Raw genomic sequence first — 21,992 nt, 5'->3', positions numbered from 1 at the left:
GGAAAGAAATAACGTATAGTTATTACGTGGAAATCATTTGTTTATAAGACAATAATATATAAACAACGAAATGAGATACACGTGCGGTTGTATGCTACACAGTCACGGTGCTCCTGTGATGACGTCACGAGCAGAACGAGGGAAAACTAACATCTACTGCGCAACCAATCTGGGCCACCCGTTTATATATATAACACATCGATATACTGTATATAGCAGGGCCGACCACAACGAGGCTCGCGAGCCGCATGCGGCTCTTGAGTCAGTCTTGTGCGGCTCTTGACACCAACTTTAGAATTAAATTAAATGATATAATTAATGGAATCTAACGACATCTCGCGGCTGGCGTCAGTCAGTAGCAGTGATGTGAGGCTTAACGTTATTAGCGCTGTAGGTCAGTGGTGAGACATGGGAGGTGAATATAGTTCCGGCGCCTTCCATTTGATAGTGCTTTGAGCGGGAGAGTGTGTCAGTGAGCCAGTGTCGTGAGGTGAAGCAGTCGCGTTCACGTATAGGCATTTGTGTGCTGTGCTGAAGAAATCAATGGCAGATTTAATGATTTGAGATCATTCCTGGAAAATCCTTCTTCTGTTGATGTTGTGAGCGATGGCAGTCCTGTTTCATCACCAATAATAAAGGATACAGCAGCTGTAGAATTGGAGCTACAAGAACTGCAAGAGGACGAAGGATTAAAAGGACTCAAACGGAGTGGCATTTCTACCATAGAATTTTGGAAGAATGTTCCAGAAGAAAAATACGCACTAACAAAACAGTGTGCCAATAGACTAATCTCAATCTTTGGGACTACTTATGTGTGTAAATCACTGTACTCAACGATTAAATTAATTAAATCTACATATCGATCTGAACGAACTCATGAACATTTAAGTGAAATTGTGCGAACTGCACTTACCAATTATCAGCCAGATTTCAAAAAACTAACAGCAAAAATGAACACACAGAAAAAGCAATTCTCAAAAGTAAAATCTTATTCCTTGATGTGAACCTGAAAAAGAATGTTCTGTGTAGTGTAGAAAATAAATGTTCCTTCATTTGTTATAAAATGAAAAACGTGTCTTCATAATTTGCGGCTCCCAGAAGTAACGTTACCGGGCGAGTTGGCCGTGCGCGTAGAGGCGCGCGGCTGTGAGCTTGCATCCGGGTGATAGTAGGTTCGAATCCCACTATCGGCAGCCCTGAAGATGGTTTTCCGTGGTTTCCCATTTTCACACCAGGCAAATGCTGGGGCTGTACCTTAATTAAGGCCACGGCCGTTTCCTTCCAACTCCTAGGCCTTTCCTATCCCATCGTCGCCATAAGACCTATCTGTGTCGGTGCGACGTAAAGCCCCTAGCAAAAATAAAAAGAAGTAACGTTAGTGGCCACCCCTGGTATATAGTAACCGAAACGCCCGTTCTTTAATTCAGCGGAGAGCATGGGTTAACGTCAGGGCGTGTACGGTCCATGTTAAGAAAACCAGAGAGAGAAGGGTAGTAGAATAATTTCTTATTAAGTCGAACCTTGTGTTTATTCATGTTAAACAAATTATATCACCTTTTTACAAACGAGCAGTAGGGGTTTAGAAAGTCCAGGCAGAGGTAGGAGAGACGCTGTCTTTCGGCGTCGGCGTCAGTAATGTCCCACGTTGTCGTACTCCTTCCCCTCACCATAGAACTCCTTTCAGCACCATGGTACCACGTTATACTACGGCGGTTGACGCCCCTTGAAGTTCTGTTGAAACTCGAACCCGGGAGTCTGACGTCTGGTGTCAGCGTGCTGCGTGGAATAATTAATTTAGAATCGAAAGCGACTTTCAACCTATTAGGTCATGTTACGTACATTTAGTACGTGTTGAAGAGATGTTAAGTACAGAACAAAAATGGCCAACCAGACACCAGTGGGATCCGAACCCACAACCTCCCGATTTCGCGTCGGTTGCTCTACCAATTGAGCTATGGTGGCCTAGGCCACCTTTATTCTGTTGGAAAGTATCTAAGCTACAGGTCTGACACTGCTGCTAGCACACTGTAGAGTGCGTTTAAGTTCCCCGTTGAGGGCCATGCCAATGAATATTGAATTTTCACGACCACATTGTAATCGAAAGCGACTTTTAACCTATTAGGTCGTGTTACGTACATTTAGTACGTGTTGAAGAGATGCTAAGTACAGAACAAAAGTGGAGGTTGTGGGATCGGATCCCACTGGTGTCTGGTTGGCCATTTTTGTTCTGTACTTAACATCTCTTCAACACGTACTAAATGTACGTAACACGATCTAATAGATTGAAAGTCGCTTTCGATTACAATGTGGTCGTGAAAATTCAATATTCATTAATTAATTTAGACTTTATTCCACTGAAATCCCATCAAGGGAGTAAAGAAGTGTGTAGACTTCGCACAGAATATCATTAGGATCTGATACGACACTTCCATACCGCATTGCACTGAAGATTATTACACGACATTGTTCGTATAATCTACAAGTTCCACAGTTAATAAGGTTCACGCAAATAATATGTTAGACATTCGATGCATTTAAATTCAGTATCACAGTTTATGATGAAAAGAAAGATTAGCACAGTTCAAAAATATGAGATAATTGTTGTCCGATACACGCGTCGACGAAACTTAAGTTAATGGGGTAACACAATTTACAAAGTCTGAAGCCTTCTCTGACACTAAAAGCTCGGTCTTAGGAAATGAAATGAACACTGTTACTTTGGCACAGTCTGACGAAAAGAAGAAAATTATGTCACTGAGATACAGTCTTACGTACACTCGAAAATACGGTAAATCCTGTAACGAAGACACAGTCTTTTGAATACAAGTGAAAGCACAGTTTGTGAAAAGAACACTGTTGCGAAGACACAGTCTTACGAAAAGGAATGAAGTTCTTTCACTGAGGCACAGTCTTATGAAATGTTCTAAAGCACAGTTTTATGAGAAAAGTTAAGCACAGTTTTGCAAATAAATTATGTTACGAAGGAACAGTCATGTGTGAATAAGCTGTTCATGCAAAACAGTCCTGTGAAATAATTTAATGCACAGTCTTTACGAACTGAAATGAATTACACAAGTTACTTTGCGATTGTTTGCTTGTAGAGAGAATGTCAATTATCTAAGCCCTTTCAGTTCGACACTTTACGAAACGAATTCTATTACTCACGTGTCATGGTTTATACAAGTCAGTCACTATTAACAACTTGAAGTACCTAACTTTTCACCTCCTATCTCACACGAAGTTAGAGTCCTAGGTTCGCACATCTGACACTTAGAAATTTAAACTGGAACACTCGTAATACGTCTGCCATCGGCACTCAGCTGGACAGGGTAACGACCTCCAATATACCTTTCCACAGCTGGCCCGCACACGTGGCAGCTGGGTATATATGAAGACACTGATTTCTACTAGCCCAGCGGGCTCCTTTTTATATGCGTAGGCCGTACCGTGTGGTTTCAAATTCACGAATGTTCCACCTTTAATTACTCGGCTATCTTCCCGCCGATTCTTATGAAATTTGCTACACTATCATTTGTGATGAGGAGATACATGACGACGTGATTATAATTTTGATAGCACATTCCTTTCTTGAGATATTGAAATAGAAGAAATGGAAAGTTCGATAGTGACGTAACCTGGCATTGACTGGTTCTCTGCAGTGAGCGTTGCATGCCTCGCTGTCTCTTCCGCTGCCTGCGTGCACAGCGGTCTTTTCAAATTCTTATAGACGGGTGTAGCACGAGTTACGTTGGAAATACTTTGATGGAGAATGTCGTAATGGTACACTGAGAGGATGTTTGTGCGATTCGAATTATTTTTAAAATACTAATTTAAGTTTATTGTAAGGAAGGGGATTGTTATTAATAAGAATGTTATTGGATTTACGTCCCTCTAATTACTTTTATGGTTTCTGGAGACGCCAAGGTGCCGAAATTTAGTCCCTCAGGAGTTATTTTACGTGCCAGTAAATCTACCGACACGAGGCTGACGTATTTGAGCAACTTCAAATACCACCGGATTTAGTCAGGATCGAACCTGCCAAATTGGGCTCAGAAGGCCAGCGCCTCAACCATCTGAGCCACTCAGCCCGGCAGGTGTTTAATTTGAAATAATTTTAAATTTAAGTTTTCAGTATATAAATAGAATAAATGAATTTATTTATAGTTGATTAGTACCGTGAGAAAAAATTGAAAAACTGAAAATTGATTTAAACATACATACATGCATACATACATACATTATCGTTATAGACTGTTATGCCTTTCAGCATTCAGTCTGCAAGCCTCTGTGAATTTATTAAACGTCGCCACAATCCTCGATTTGCAACTAGTGTTATGGCCTCATTTAGTTCTATATCTCTTATCTTTAAATCGTTAGAAGCCGAGTCTAACCATCGTCGTCTTGGTCTCCCTCTACTTCTCTTACCCTCCATAGCAGAGTCCATTATTATCCTAGGTAACCTATCCTGCTCCATTCGCCTCACATGACCCCACCACCGAAGCCGGTTTATGCGTACAGCTTCATCCATCGAGTTCATTGCTAAATTAGCCTTTATCTTCTCATTCCGAGTACCTTCCCGCCATTGTTCCCATCTGTTTGTACCAGCAATCATTCTAGCTACTTTCATGTCTGTTACTTCTAACTTATGAATAAGATATCCTGAGTCCACCCAGCTTTTGCTCCCGTAAAGCAAAGTTGGTCTGAAAACAGACCGATGTAAAGATAGTTTCGTCTGGGAGCTAACTTCCTTCTTACAGAATACTACTGATCGCAACTGCGAGCTCACTGCATTAGCTTTACGACACCTTGATTCAATCTCACTTACTATATTACCATCCTGGGAGAACACACAACCTAAATACTTGAAATTATCGACCTGTTCTAGCTTTGTGTCACCAATCTGACATTCAGTTCGGTTGAATTTCTTACCTACTGACATCAATTTAGTCTTCGAGAGGCTAATTTTCATACCATACTCATTGCACCTATTTTCAAGTTCCAAGATATTAGACTGCAGGCTTTCGGCACAGTCTGCCATTAAGACAAAGTCGTCAGAATAGGCCAAACTGCTTACTACATTTCCACCTAACTGAATCCCTCCCTGTCATTTTATACCTTTCAGCAGATGATCCATGTAAACTACGAACAGCAAAGGTGAAAGATTACAGCCTTGTCTAACTCCTGTAAGTACCCTGAACCAAGAACTCATTCTAGCATCAATTCTCACTGAAACTCAATTGTCAACATAAATGCCTTTGATTGATTTTAATAATCTACCTTTAATTCCATAATCCCCCAGTATAGCGAACATCTTTTCCCTCGGTACCCTGTCATATGCTTTCTCTAGATCTACGAAACATAAACACAACTGCCTATTCCTCTCGTAGCATTTTTCAATTACCTGGCGCATACTGAAAATCTTATCCTGACAGCCTCTCTGTGGTCTGAAAACACACTGGTTTTCATCCAACTTCCTCTCCACGACTGATCGCACCCTCCTTTCCAAGATGCCAGTGAATACTTTGCCTGGTATACTAATCAATGAGATACCTCGATAGTTGTTGCAATCCTTCCTGTTCCCTTGCTTATAGATAGGTACAATTACTGCTTTTGTCCAATCTGAAGGTACCTTACCAACACTCCACGCTAATCTTACTACCCTATGAAGCCATTTCATCCCTGTCTTCCCACTATACTTCACCAATTCAGATCTAATTTCATCTATTCCGGCTGCCTTATGACAACGGAGTTTATTTACCATCCTTTCCACTTCCTCAAGCTTAATTTCACCAACATCATTTTCCTCCTCCCCATGAGCTTGGCTGTTTGCAACACCACCAGAATGATTCCCTTTTACATTGAGAAGATGTTCAAAATATTCCCTCCACCTCTCCAGTGATTCCCTGGGATCTATTATGAGTTCACCTGAATTACTCAAAACACTGTTCATTTCCTTTTTTCCCTCCCTTCCTAAGATTCTTTATTACTGTCCAGAAAGGTTTCCCTGCTGCTTGACCTAGTCTTTCCAGGTTATTACCAAAATCTTCCCACGACTTCTTTTTGGATTCAACAACTATTTGTTTCGCTCTGTTTCTTTCATCTACGTACAAATCCCTGTCTGTCTCTGTATCAGTGTTTATTAAAAGTGGAATGGAGATTAGAGTTTTCCCGAATTAAAAGGAGTTAATTTAATATGTTGGTTAATGCGTTATTATTGTCAAGAATAATACGTTTGTAATGAAATGTTAGTCGCTTTCTAAGATACATGGTTCTCTAGGAAATTAATTTAAATCAGTATTTTTTTTATAATTTGTTTTACGTCACACCGACACATAGGTCTTATGGTGACGATGGAATGGGAAAGGCCTAGCAGTGTGAAGAAAGTGGCCGTGGCCTTAATTAAGGTACATCCCCAGCATTTGCCTGGTGTAAAAATGGGAAGCCACGGAAAACCATCTTCAGGCTGCCGACAGTGGGGTTCGAACTCACTATCTCCCGGATGCAAAATTCAGTACTTAATGATAACTTTTGGATTTGAGCGTTGTTTGTTAATTAGATATAATATTTTAAGGGATAAGCTTTGGCATATATATTATAATTATTGTAAGTATATTAAGATTAAAAAATTGTAGGCTTTAAATTAGCCATCAATTGAATAATTTACAATCTGACGGGAACGTACTCCCATTATTCCTACCAGCCAGCTGCTCACAAACGATACAGCACAGCGTAGCCCAGCCCATGCAATGAAGTCGGACCAATTTCTTCATAGACTGGTGAGCCAAGCGCTGTGCAGTGTGTTTGCGGCCCCAAACAGATGTTAAAAGAGTGTCACACAGTGGCGTGCACTGAACCCCATCTACCCCAGCGCTGCTGGAGTAAAGAACTTTGCATTAACATTTTCTAATTATTCCTTAGAAGGCTTTTTATAATGTTTAAAAAACTGCGAACATCTAAGCCAAGCCAAGTACAGCTCTCTTGACCACCAGCGAAATGTAAGGTCGCTTGGGTGACGCATGCACCTGGAGATTCCTCGAGGCTAAGCTGTGGCCCCTCCCCTCCACAGCAATTTACGGCGACAGGCCAGCTAGCTTAGGTAAGGGGTTTTAGTTTTAATACTTGACACTCGAAGCCTTCGGCGCCACACACTGGAGAATGCAAGAAAAATATCAATAACAGTATAGCCACTTGCACATCGTCTTGCTAATAAAAATAGAGCCAGTGTATGAAACCAATTGTAATATAGAATAATATATTTTAGTCTTGGGTTTCGGCATGTATACAGTTTTTTCGAACAATTCATTACTGGCACGTGTAGAGTATGTGTTCCGATAGCCGCAGAAAAATATTTAGGTTGCCCAGCATGAACACAGAGTTAAGCGCGAATGATTGTCTGTGATTGTGGTATATAGTGATTTTTTGTAGTATTCCTCTTGTGTTATAGATGAAGGTTTCGCGAGTTCTGTGGCATTCTTCATAAATATAACATGTGTTATACGTCGTGACAAATATTTTCCCTCGTTTGTCGTTTATGCACGCACACTCAGTATGCGAGTGAAACTATAAAATTTCAACGACGGTAAAATCATCATCATCATCATCATCATCATCTGTTTACCCTCCAGGGTCGGCTTTTCCCTCGGACACAGCGAGGGATCCCACCTCTACCGCCTCAAGAGCAGTGTCCTGGAGCTTCAGACTCTTGGTCGGGGATACAACTGGGGAGAATGACCAGTACCTCGCCCAGGCGGCCTCACCTGCTACGCTGAACAGGGGCCTTGTGGAGGGATGGGAAGACTGGAAGGGATAGGCAAGGAAGAGGGAAGGAATCGGCCGTGGCCTTATGTTAGGTACTATCCCGGTATTCGCCTGGAGGAGAAGTGGGAAACCACGGAAAACCACTTCGCCGGTAAAATACCAGTTAAATTTTGCTGATTAGTTTAGATTAGGTTTTTTAAGTAAAAAAATAGTCCCAGAGTATTTTTTAAACCATGACTGTAGTGTCACAAGCGTCACCGGATGAAACTGTAAGTACATTGTTTAAAATCTGCTATAGATTAAGTTATGATGGTATCGTCACTGTCGTGAATTTCAATTTGGAAGTATGTGTGAGCGTGTGGTTGAAAATATTATTGAAATATCTTTCTCAGGTAGATCTTTCCACGAAAAATTCAGCCTTATAAAATGAAAATGTTGACTTTAGAGAGTGTAGTGGGGCTACGGTTGTTTATATTTTTAGGTGGGATAATGAACATATTCGGCGCACGCCACTGGTGTCACCTAATCATCATGATGACTCTCACGGTCGTATTATTTGGTATTCTTGATCGGACTCGCAGGCTCTCACACCACAGACTGAGACCCCCTCACGCAGAATGGAAACATGGACGGGATAAAAAGGAAAATGACAATAATTGAAATTCCAAGCTTCACAATTATATTTCAAACTTTGTATACAAAGCACATTTTTGCATGAACAGATATATTCAGAAGTCTTTCTCGCTTTCTGTATATATATCGATAGAGAGTGTGCATAATCGTTTGCATAATAATTATAGAAACAATGTAATTGGATCCCTAATAGTCCGATACTCTTATTGGTCTGCTATGCTTCTTCTGTAGCACAACCCACTACAATATTCACATTTTTCTGAAAACTGTCATACAAATGGCAGAATTGATCATAGCATTTGGCATCATTTGTGTGATTTGAATAAAAATGTTGCAACTTTTCACTCAATTGAGGATGTAGGGCAATCCCAAGGTACTGGGAAAAATGGTCCTTAGTCAGTCTTGACAAAGGAAACATCCCAGAATTTTACTGGAACTAAAATAGGAAATTAAACTAATTTAAAGAAAGATTCGCCTGTCTCATGATCTCGCGGGAATTTGCATACTACAGTAGTTGATACGAAAGCGCACTGTGATAAAAATCCTATTCCAACATGTCTCGATCCTGACCAGAGTATTCAGTAGAAAATAAATGTACTTGAAATGTAAATACGAAAACTGCCGGTTGTTCTGTACTATAACAACGTTGAACATTAAAAGAATGTTTTTGACATCGTGTGGCGATGTCTTCCTATATGGACTAAATTTTCCCTGTTGTTAACTGTTTCGATGTTTCCTTTTTCCAAACGTTCATGGTTTTGAAGTACCATAGTAGCAAATTAGTGGTTATTTACTGTGGCAAATGTTTTTTTGTCTTAGCACATTGCAGACGTCAAAATATTGTACAGTAGAGGAATTGTGACAGAAATAATATATTCACTAGTTTGAGTGATATAACTGTAGCAAGAACACCAGCTATCGCCAAACACTCACAGACACTTTTACAACATATTAATAACAAGTGACTATAGTTACGGTTACAGTAGATGCATTTTATGACTAACAGTTGTTCTGACGACCACACCTGAACATTCAAACAATGAAAAATTTTGTGAGAGCTGTTTCAGGGTGCGTAGTGTTCGTCAGATTACGTAAAAACTAGTCAGAACAAGTTCATCATTCAAATGAGTTTGATTTTTTATGCCATTTCGCACGAACTCACGCCATGGATAATTACAAACTTATAACTTCAAGTGTTTGAAATTATGTATTTCTGAGACATGAAGGACAAGAATTACCACATATTAAAAAGTGTGGGGAAATAAGTGAAAGAATGGATGCTAATGGTAAGTACAATATTTTCATAACTTTTTACTGGCATGTGAAATTCTTTGCAGTATCAGGAGTACAACGAACTGCATATCAATTACTAACAAATATTATATTGAAACTGTATCTCACCGACAAGACTGACTAAATAATATTTGAATTAATACTCTGGAAACTGATCTGGTTGATCCAAACGTTCACGTAATACCAAGTGGTATTCTGCATCAATTCCTCTTAAATTGAACACTTTATTTGCATGTCCAGTTTCTTGGTCAAAAATAATAAATTTAATAAAGAATTTTCCAAATTGTACAAATCATCAACGTCATTCGTTTCATTGTCTGAATGCGCATTCTGTACACTGTAACCACAAAACTCTGCTGAAAAGTTCCCTAGTTATCGTCAGAATAATTCATCATCAGAATACTCATGCACTGTGACCATAACCTAAGTAATCCTAAATAAGTTATATCCTACCGATGAACTGATACCTCGATTTTAGAATTTACCACACAAACATACAAGTTTCCTGAGCTATATTAAAGAAATGCCTTATTTACCAGTTTTGAGAACGGAGGTGCTGAAACTGGCGGTTTTCATTGTACACACTTTTGGGACCTCTGTGAAAAACTAGCGATCATTCGCTAGAGTTTTAGTTGAGTAATGGAGCCAGTTTCCTGCTGATATTAAACAGATGGTCTCAATGAGTGTGATTTTCTTCCGCGATATTCCGGAATATCTAGAAAAATGCTGGGGAAGTACCTTATTTGGAGTCATCAGGTACTGAATCAAATCCTATTCCTAATAGTAAAGCCCTGTTAATCCGGATATTCGAGTTATCCAGACTGATTGTGTAGATATTTATTTATGTATCTGATCCAAGGCCGTACCCAGGGAGAGGTTAGTAGGGTTCAAACCCCCTCCGAAGTAAAAGTGAAGTTGATAATTTTAAACAACATATATGGGCTTTGAAAGACAATAAATTATAAGTATTATAAAATCAAGCATTTGCAAAATAAACCATTGAATTTAACCTATAAAATCTGTTTCTTTAAATATTTCTCTATGAATACAGTTAACAAATTCGCTGAAAACATACATGGAAATATACGGATTGTTTGCTTTTTATGTTCTTAATAAATTTAGCACCATAAAAATCAATTTCACTGAATATAGATATATATTTTCATGTAATCGAGCTGCTAGAAGACTTTTATAAAATGAATCAAAGCTCTAAACATTTTTAATACTTAGAGTGAAACATATTGTTACCTCCATTTTTAAATAAATGACAGAAATCTTCATGTCGCACTACACGCACTTGTTAAAGCGTGTTCTGCCCACCAGACTGCTGTGAATTTACCTTTTCTACTTCACGCGTTGAGTTGTAAAAGGTACTGCTCTAAAACTATTTCAGACTTCTCTTTCTGTAAAATCTATTTCAAAGTAAAAACAAGATTTATTTACTTTATAGTTCTTGTTTTCGGAAGCTCCTCTCCACCCCCACCCCCCACCCCCAATTCTAACCCCCTCCATAAAGAATTCTTGGTCACGGCCTTGATCTGATCCAAGATATTTGTGTTTGCCGACTGACATAGAATCATGAATGTCACGATTTCATCTTGGAGTTTCTTGTCCAATCTATATTTCTGCCGCCAGTTTACAAATGATGTCGGAATAAAATCTGCTATTAAAATTATTATTCTAAATCTGAGATTAAATATCTTTTCAATTTAAGATGACTTTATTGACAAAATGAAAATTATTTAATCTAAGACGATTATTCTGAAATACGCTTAAACATTCTGAAATGATATTCAGTTATGATTAAAGTGAATCATTTTAGAATTAAGATTCTTGTTCTGTTAGTGAACTCCTCTTGATGTAAAGCAATCTCTTTACGAGCGCTACTTTGTCATAGGTCTGGATATGTGAATCCGAATTTACTTTGAAATGAAAGAATTTTCTGTTGGAAAAAGAAAACTTTTGACTCAATAGCTCTTTGCCAGTTCTGATGTTGCATTAATTTAGGCAATAGGAAACCCTCCTCCCCTTGCCTATTGCTTTATTAATTGAAATGTTGTGCAGTGCGCTAATTAAAGTCGAATTTATACCGAATACAGGCTACTGTATTTGCATTTATTGATAGATTTAGATGAGCATTTTGCGTTGTACTATTAATAGAGTGAGTACGGGAGAGGAGGCGTACCGGGAGAGATGGCGTATGGAAGGCCAGTGCGGAATTCGCCCGCTAGATCGCACAACCACTGCTTCGCCTGTGTACATTGTATACGTGAGAACTAAAGCCATTTTTGTTGGATGTCGCATGGTGCAAGTGATTTCGCTTGAAAACGTGGATATTTCTGGCAAGCATGTCTTCTCTACCTTCAAACTATTGCTAATGCATGATATAAAAGCCCACTGACCGGATTGTTCAAGCTAAATTAACTTTGCATTCCCACAGAGGGGTGACTAGGTTAATCAACGACTATTTTGGTGTGATATGCGCCATGTTGGGGCAACACAGTTCCTGCAGCAGGGGCACGCCGTCTCTCCCCAAACGTCGAGTGAAATGGCGCGCTGCATTTCTGATAGAGATGGCGCGATATTCTTTGAATTTCCATTTAGGCCTATGACTAAAATCTATTTTCATTCTATGATCAGTTTGTTAATAAAACATAGGTAGCCTATATGTATTTTGTGTAATCCTATTTAAAATTGTACTAATAATGGAGAAGAGAAAGCAGCTATAGCGTAACCCAAGTTTGTGGTATATGCCTTTAATGCAATTAAACTTAAGAATATTTCCAACAAAAGAGAAATCTCAATGAACAAAAAGAACAAAGGGCAAATAAAAGTTGCAACACTATCACAACGGGGAAAGTAGGAAAGCAGAAAAACCTCATTCTAAAGAAGCAACTAAAATGATTCAAGATTGGCGAAGTAGTGCAATATCTGATGATTGCAACAAGTGTGTGGAGTATTGGGAAAACGATTATTTGACATTAAAAAAAATAACAACGATTGGATTTAGTGCACCGACTGCAACAAGTGGCTGCATGAATCTTGTTGATTGTAGAATATAATGATTTGTGTAATGACTGTGGACGATAGAGTGTGTGGCAGAACATATCCAAAAGGCCTGAGGGTTAAATAATTAATTGATTCATTAATGAGCAATGAATAATAGACAGGTAATGTAAATAAGGTAAATAAATGTATTAAAGTTGTAATCATAGTTTATTTCAAAAGTACATAACGCCATCTCACCCGAACACTAGGGGAGAGATGGCGCAAGTGACACACCTTCAAATATAGGAGCTCTTTCAGTAATCTACTTACATTAAGACCATTTCCTTTATAAGGCAGTGAGGAGACATACAAGCAATGACGTCTTGGCGAAGACTTGCTGCACGATCATTACAAAATCCGCGCCATCACTCCCCGACTTACTCTAATGTTGTAAGAGTACCTGTATATAAAATGTGTTATTTATGCCATTAGCGGATTATCTGGAGGTTCATTCGGATCGGACTCGCTCCCATTTGAGCCGAATAAACAGTGTTCTATTGTAATTGTACACATCCAACAACAGTCATCATTAAAAGAAACCGTTAACATTATACTGAACGACTATTGTTAATAGTCATGCGTTCTGTCTCTTCTGCAACAAAAAAAAAAAAACAACTAAAAAGCTAACCCGTTTTGTGAAAATACTTACTACAGTCATAAGAAAACAGCAAATCGCTTAGAAAAGTGTTCAGTTTTGACTCCGCTCCGGATACTAGAAGACCTTTAAAATTACTGATATTTTCATAGACATATTTCATCACTATTTTCTCCCATATCCCTAACCCTGTCAGTGTGATCATTATATCTTCCAGTTGGGTAACGCTGACACGAAGAAGAGTAAAATGGCAGGTGTCCTTTGTTGGCTTCATCGCTATTTCAATATTGGCAGACGTTTGGCCCACAGATCCGTCCAATCTTCCGCTGAATTTCCAAAGAGAATATTTTGTTTCATAACCGTTGTACCCATACTTAAGTTTCGCCAGACTCAATGTACTTGTAATTTTGAATGACTGTGTCTCTTCATCGAATAGAAGACTAGCATCTGTTGTTCTATATACAGTTTTAAGACCCCTAAGCCAACCATTCCAAGCCTTGAAGTAACCCTTATCGAAAGAAGTGTTCACATCTGGGAGTGGTAAGTTATCAGAAATGTTCTGTGCACCAGCAAATAATAAATCGTCTATTATTTCATTAGCCGACACGTTTAATGCGGTAGAGAAAGGGGAAAGTGGACGTAAGTCAGCGCGATGGTTCTCCAAGATATTGATAAGTTGACCAGTGAGTAGTTTATCCAGATGAGGTTTAATTTCTTCCACCATCTTATGAATATGCTGCGCACTGTAGACGGAATTTGGTGAAAACTGTAAAAGAAAAAATTGGAAATGAAATCGCTTTAGAGCATTGTTTCACATATGAAGACCAATATTTCCAATATTAAATTGATGAATTTTCGTACGCTCAGCTCCTAAACCACTGAAGTCAGATAAATGATTAATTTCCTGTTGTTTGTATGAATTATGGTCTGTATATTGTAAGTAACATATTGACAATAGTGGTGGTAGAATTTTGTAGAAATGTTTTTGTGAAAAGCGAACTTTTTGTACATTTTAGAACATTTTTCTTATGCACAACCAAAATGTGAAGCAGAAGTTAATCAATTAATACTTAACATAAAGAAGAGAGACTGGAACATGTAAGCTGATAATTTGAAGGCTTTCTGAGCTGAGTGTACCAAATTTCTGAGAATCACATGAGCTTACAATTAAGGTACATAAAAGCACACACCATTTGTTAATAGAAATTCTCGTCCAGATTAGGTTAGTCGACCATTCATCTGGGTTCTGCGAATGTTTCACAGTGTACACAACAGGAAGAATGAAACTTCTTCTTTCATATGAGGAATATTCAGAAACTCTAAGAGACAAATTTCAAAGTACAGTAACAGCCTACAAATCTAACGCACTACAAGAATGAAACGGGGCGTAAGACGCGCACTAACAAAGGATATCACTTTTAATGCACTTGTAACGCTTAACATAATAAGACATCTAAAACAACTACAAAAACAATTCAATGTGAAAACATCCTAGGAATATGAGTTACGAAATTTAGGTAAATAAAATATAATAAAGTATGAGAAAATATTCCTTACTTATTTCTAAAAATTACAATCCTCTTCTTAATCATCGCTATCTGGTCGATTAGATTAGCACTTCGCCTTTTCTACCACTAAGAGCGCTATTGTGAGTCAATGCATTGTTTCACTTAAGCACCACTACGAGCGCTAATGTGAGTCAGTGTAGAGTTTCACTTAAGCACCACTACGAGCGCTAATGTGAATCAATGCATTGTTTCACTTAAGCACCACTACGAGCGCTAATGTGAGTCAGTGCAGAGTTTCACTTAAGCACCACTACGAGCGCTAATGTGAGTCAATGCATTGTTTCACTTAAGCACCACTACGAGCGCTAATGTGAGTCAGTGCAGAGTTTGACTTAAGTCCTGATAACTACATTCGGTGTGGACATTTTTCAAAAAATCAAAACAAATCCTGAGGGTACTGAACCAAGAAACACATTACAGAAAGAATTGTGTAAATGAGTTGTTTTCGCTAGGGTTTGAATAAAAACAAAACGAGTAGAGAAACAAGCGATTTTAAGCTGTTTTTCCGGAACTGCAATTAGGCCGGAAGTGATTTTCGAAATTTCGTTTTTAGTTTGATATAGCTAGCCAAGACTCACAATTTAAAAATCTTTCTGGGCACTTTAGCCCTTCAACTTTCGGCGCAATGGAGAAAATTGCTTAATTTTTACATCTTTCTTAGTATGGGGACACCTACTTTGTCTGCAAAAAATATTTTCAACAATAACAAATAGAAATTTAATACCTAATTTCGGGTTTGGCCCCCTTATCAATAATTTCCTAACGGAAATGGTATTTATTTACGACAAATATGGCAACAGAAATAGACATTCTAGTAAGCTCATGTCCTCGTCCCTAGGTGGTGCAGATTTTTCCAGGCATACTCCCAATGGAGGTGAGGTACATGTACAATTTTAATCACGTACCAGCCCTCCTAACTTTCTTAAACCTCTAACAGTAGCGGAAATCGAAACCGGGCCTCAGAGAACGGCAGTTGATAGCTCTAACCGTTCCGCTACGGAGGTAGACGAAAGTCTAGTGAAAAAAAAGGGCAGTCCACTTAAAAATAAGATGTTTCCTAAACCAAAGTTTAAAACTGAATTTTTATTTACAATATTTACATGGTTTAGTAAACAAATGAAATCCTCTGTGGCTCAGACGGCAGCGCGTCGGCCTCTCACCACTGTATTCCGTGGTTTAAACCCCGGTTACTCCATGTGAGATTTGTGCTGGACAAAGCGGTGGTGGGACAGGTTTTTCTCCGGGTATTCCGGTTTTCCCTGTCATCTTTCATTCCAGCAACACTCTCCATTATCATTTCATAGCATTTATCAGTCATTCATAAAATCACTTTGGGAGTGGCGACCCCATTGTAATAATAGCCTATATATGGTTCATTCATCACATCCCTGACCCGGTCAAAGACTGGAAAACGGGTAGTAGGTTTTCATTTCAGTAAAAAAATTAATGAACAAATAATATTTAAGTTGTACATAATTTTTACCGCTCATTCATCCTCTCTTTCAGCAGTTTTTTTTTTTTTTTTTTTTTTTTTGCTAGTTGCTTTACGTCGCACGACACAGATAGGTCTTATGGCAACGATGGGATAGGAAAGGCCTAGAAGTTGGAAGGAAGCGGCCGTGGCTTTAATTAAGGTACCGCCCCAGCATTTTCCTGGTGTGAAAGTGGGAAACCACGGAAAACCATTTTCAGGGCTGGCGACAGTGCGATTCGAACTCACTATCTCCCGGATGCAAGCTCACAGCCGCGTGCCCTTGACCGCACGGCCAACTCGCCCGGTCTTTCAGCAGTTGGTTAATCACTCAGGGACTCACTCACTCATTCGTGTGCTCATACATTTGCATCCACTCTTACATAGTTTACTAAATAAATAAATAAATAAATAAATAAATAAATAAATAAATAAATAAATAAATAAATAAATAATGTGTAAAATATACAAGTATATATAATTTCTCTCTACTCATTCGTTCTCTCTACCAGCATTGACTTCCGTTTAACTCCATCATTCCAACCTAATGGACTACGTTCATCACACCTGCAGTACTGGTCTCTACCCTGCCTTTCCTCAGACTGTTCCGTACTCCCCGGCTCGACTTCACCCCGCCACGTCACCATACTTCCACACTTTTCTAGCGTGTGCTCCTCATGTGCTCTTTCCGCGTGCTTCGACTTATCGGGGTATAAATACGCCTCTTTTGAACACACTCACCAGTTCGCGTTGATACATGTAGTGAGTTAGGGCGATTTACACTCAGATCAGATTCGGTCTTGACACTTCGTCGTAAACTAACGCAAGTTTCCATTCCCTCCCCCCCCCCCCCCTGAAGTGGGAGGTGGACCACCTAGGAGAGTAACGCCCTCTCTCTAGCCAGGGAGATTTGTTATGGCGAAGAAGAAGTGTAATGAAGCTGAGGGGTAGGTGGCAGTGGTCTATACTAGAAACTGTCCTGGCATTCATTTTAGTGCAGGAGAATGGACAGTGGGGACCAGCCGCTCTCTGTCTCCCCAATGCAGAGGTGTAGATCCACGGTAGAGTCGTGGCAACCGGTCGTCTGCCCCCTCCCGTTTCTGAACCCGCCAGCTGAAACTTCGTATTTTGGGTCTTTTGAGTGCTGGACACTTCAAATTCTTGTTCATGTTTTACTTTCTTAGTGTGAGCGACTAGGACCATGCGACCATTAACACACACATACACGCACACGCACACACACACACACATATATATATATATTCACCAATAGATTTGTTAAATCTTCAAATTCTTCTAATGTGTCTTACCTCATGGGGACTGTTCTTATACGAGTTTAACTTCATGGAATGGGAAAGCTAATGACTTTCATCGATAAATTCCTAACGCCAGTTTAAAATTGGGACACGTCTCCCAGTGGACAATCCGTAGGAACATGGGTTCTATGGGGTATGGGAGCCGGCGCCGCACACGGGTGCCAATGTTAACCCAACGTCATCGGGCACAACGACGTGCATTTGTCGCCAGTCACTAGGGATGGACAGTGGAACAATCGCGTAACGTGATATGGTCGGACGAATAACGATTTCAACTGCACCATGCCGATGGGAGGCACCGTGTATGGCGTAGACCACATGAAACGATGAAGGTGTGGTCCAGGGCGCTGGTGTCTCTGTTATGATCTGGGGTGCATTTTCCTGGTATGGAATGGGCCCCCTAGTTGTTCTGGAAGAGACTGTGAATGGTACGCGGTATGTTGAGCTGCTCGGAGACCATCTCCACTCATTTTTGGCCTTCCAGCGCGCAGACGGTTCGGCGGTGTTTCAAGATGATAACGCGCCGCCGCATCGCTCCCACGTCGCCCGGGAATGGTTCCAGGAACATGCAGCGGAGGTCCAACGACTGCCATGGCTACCCAGGAGCCCCGATATGAACCCTATCGAGCATATCTGGGATGTCCTGGAACGCAGGCTCCGTGCCATGTATCCTACACCCACGAACAGACCAGCATTGGCGGCCGCTCTGCAAACGATTTGGTGTCAGCTGCGTCCAGACGACTACCAGGGACTTGTCGACTCACTTCCACGGCGTCTCACTGCAGTTCGCAGGGCCAGAGGAGGCCCCACACGCTATTAGCTGACTATCCCATGACATTTGCTAAGTCAGTCTTGCTCGCTCATGGCGTACCGGTACTGAAGCGAGCGGTCGCTCTGTGGTGTGTGATGAATCAAAGACCCCTACTCCGGACATCCCCACCAACATCCTCTCAAAGCCCCACCCATTTCAATTCGCTACCGGAGCCGCTGATTTTAAATTCCGGTTTGTATTTGATGCGTAGGCTTGTTTTTCGGTTGCAGAGACAGTGTAACGAAGTACACATGGAGTTTCATGAAGGGATTGTTTCATAAAAGACTCAGTCAACAACCTAAATCACCGTCTTCATTATACATAGGCCACGGCATTTTACAGATTCCGATTTGGGCTATTCACAGTAACGTTGTGGGTACTTTTATTCTACAGAGTAGTATGTACCTTTATAATCATTAGATTTTCATTTAGCATTCAGGATCATCGAGGTCACTCACAGTTTGTGAATTTATACCATCTTGGAAAATATGCATATGGTCGCTTGAGAAACAATACCGCCTATCTGACAATGCTAGTCCTATCCATTATGTTTCTTAAGACAGGTCACGTCTTCCAGCTACACATAGATATGCAGTCTATCTGAATAATGTTCGTTCGTCGCCATAAGACTTATCAGTGTCGGTGAGACTTAAAACTAATTGTAACAAATCATTCGTTCTGTTCATTTTCCTATGTGTAAAGAAAATTAACCTTCCCGTACCGTACTGTAGGGATGCATGTTTGCATGACGTATTTACGCCCTCCTACAGTATACTGTATATAAGATTAATTTTCCTTTACCCCCTGTGGGTGAGGGGACGCGGACGAAGAATACACCCACGGTATATCCCCTGCCTGTCATAAGAGGCGACTAACATGGGCGACCAAGGGAAGATTGAATTACAACCATGAAACTACATGTGATTAGTGCCATCACGCGAGAAAAGCCATGGGTCGCCTTTACTTGCGAGTAGTACCACTATGTTAGGTACACAATAGGTTTATAATTAGTAGCAGCAGAGAGTGGTTCACTGTGGGTTTCCAGTACCTGTGATGTACCACCATATGCGGAACATCATGGATTTGCGTTGATTTGTTCCATTAAGTGAGAAACACCACGGGCCTGGGCGTTGCCTGTGATTAGTACCACTGTATGTGCGACACTGTTGGTCTGCGTTGCCTGCGATTTGTACCCACTATGTGAGGAACTCCACGGGATAGTACGAGTCTCTGTGAGAATATCCACGCCTATGTCATATGCACCATGGGTTTGCGTTGCCTACGAGTGGCGCCATTATGTGAGAAACACCATAGGTCTACGTTACCAGTACGACGTACACTACTTGTGAGTAATACCATAATGTTTGGAACACCGTAAGTTTACGCTATCGTGTAGAGATGAGAAGAATGCAAGAATGAGGAATGTGGCCTGCAAGCACGAACTTCCTGTTCTGCGCAGACAGATCGGCTCTTATCTGCTTGTATCTGCTACACGAAAACAATGACTGACACTTTGCAGTTTGCTGGATTACAACTGACAAGAGCGAAGAGCTGCCAGTAGATGACAATATAAAGTCGCCTGGATAGTAGCGGAGTTGCTATGGTAACCATTGCGTCACTGGTTCTGCTAGTGAAAACCCCTTCGTCCCGTGCCTCACCGGGCATTTGCATTCTTCTGATCTCCCAACAGTACCTGTGATTAGTACCGCAACTTGAGAAATACCATAGTTCTACTTTACTAGCGATAAGTGTCATTATGAGGGACCGTTCACCTGGATATTTAACCCCTTTAGACAACAAGCATCATCGATTCAGGATTGTGCTTTGGATGCAATCCCTTGGTCAGTAATATAGTTTCTGGAAAGGTGAGGCCTTGCGAGTCGGATCCACTGATTGTTTTAAATTCATATTCATCCATTCATTCTTCATCATCACGTTTTGAATTCTGGTCAATGGATGAATTTTGTACTTTTAAATTATCATTGCATTTCGTCTCATTTCTTACCATTCGGGGCTGATGACCTAGATATTAAGCTCCTTTAAACAACAAACATCATCATCATCATCATCATCTAATGTCCCTTTATACACAAGCATACGAAAATGAATACGACGAAAATTGTTCCGATGGACTGTATATCCATACGTGGCTGGGAGATGTGACAAGTCTTAAGGTAAATAACGGATAGGAATAGCACTGTCAGGTGAGCAGGACTGTTTCTTAAGCGACGGTAGGCAAGTGTTTGTTGTCACAATACTTTATGTGTATTATTTCATTACCTTCAAACTTTGCAAGCACATCCGCGGGCATATTAATGAAGGACATAATACAAGGCGGGCGGAGCCCATGGGTAAATGCTAGTAATGTATAAAATGTAATCCAGATGCGTCAAGTCATTCAGACGTGATAGTTTCACATAAACATATTTTCACATTTATTAGTAGGGACGTTTGGAACATCGATGGAACTTTATTCAGCAGTTTGGAGGACTAATATAGTAGTTATACTTGCGACAACCAATTGATTTTTTTAAGAATAAAATGGTCGTTGATGGTGACTTTTTCAGAGGAAACTTTCCACTCTATGTCTCATTATTTCAGTAGACTGTGTTTTAATTTTTAATGTACGTCTATTTCCAGCAGGGGGCTGCCTGGCCGGGGCGGTAAAGGCGTGCTCGATTCGCCCGGAAGGACGTGGGTTCGAATCCCCGTCAGGAAGTCGTAAGATTTAACGAGATTTCCACTTCCGGAGGTGCATATGGCCCTGAGGTTCACTCAGCCTACACCAAAAATTAGTACCAGGTTAATTCCTGGGGGCAAAGACGGCCGGGCCGTAGAGATAACCATTCTACCCCATCACGTACCGAGGTTAACAATGGTGGAAGCCTTTACCTTCCACTCCTCCAAGGGCCTTCATGGCCTGTACGAAGGCGACTGCTTTTTGCTATTTCCAGCAAATCTGGGTACCTGTCCGTGATGAAATGCTGTCTCCGACGACCGAACGATGGTAAGAATTTGAGTTAGTGAGGATCTTTGATCATCGTTTCTGGGATAATATATTCAGGAATATTGTAAAAGATGATGGTGATGATAACGAAGAAAGTATATGCTAACGTGGAGATAGCATTGCTAAGGAAGTTGGCCCAGATCTAAGTAGGCTATCAAGGGAGGAGATTTACGTGATATTTACGGGGAAAAGAAGCAAGTTTGTAATTTTTCGTGACTATTGATATCGTGATCATAGCCACGGTGCCTCCAGCTTTGCGTGGAGTCCGAACCACAGTGACGCGACTTTTCATCTCAAAAAGTGAATTTGCACTCGAATGACAGCTGCCTTGGTGAGAAGTCAGTGGCGGTACCACTCGGCTATCATGTCCCCTACTATGAAAGAATAGGACATTAAGATTTATCAGAAGTATCTTATCCTCATAGAGTAATGCGTTAACTTCCTCATAGCATCAAAGATTGGCACTGGCATTTCTAATGCGGAAAATGAAGT

General features: G+C 40.4%; 1 protein-coding gene across 1 annotated transcript in view; it reads right to left on the bottom strand.

Moving 5' to 3' along the window:
• Positions 1-13,139: 13,139 nt before the first annotated feature.
• LOC136875648 (uncharacterized) overlaps positions 13,140-21,992 on the bottom strand; it is a 48,835-nt gene continuing 39,982 nt past the window's right edge. Inside the window, exon 3 of the mRNA XM_067149191.2 lies at positions 13,140-14,093. Coding sequence (XP_067005292.2) covers positions 13,356-14,093 — 738 coding nt within the window. The 3' untranslated portion in view covers positions 13,140-13,355. The remainder of the gene's footprint in view (positions 14,094-21,992) is intronic.

The sequence above is a fragment of the Anabrus simplex genome, chromosome 6, assembly GCF_040414725.1.
Source record: "Anabrus simplex isolate iqAnaSimp1 chromosome 6, ASM4041472v1, whole genome shotgun sequence".
Lineage (NCBI taxonomy): Eukaryota > Metazoa > Arthropoda > Insecta > Orthoptera > Tettigoniidae > Anabrus > Anabrus simplex.
This window is presented reverse-complemented; position numbering and strand designations above follow the sequence as displayed.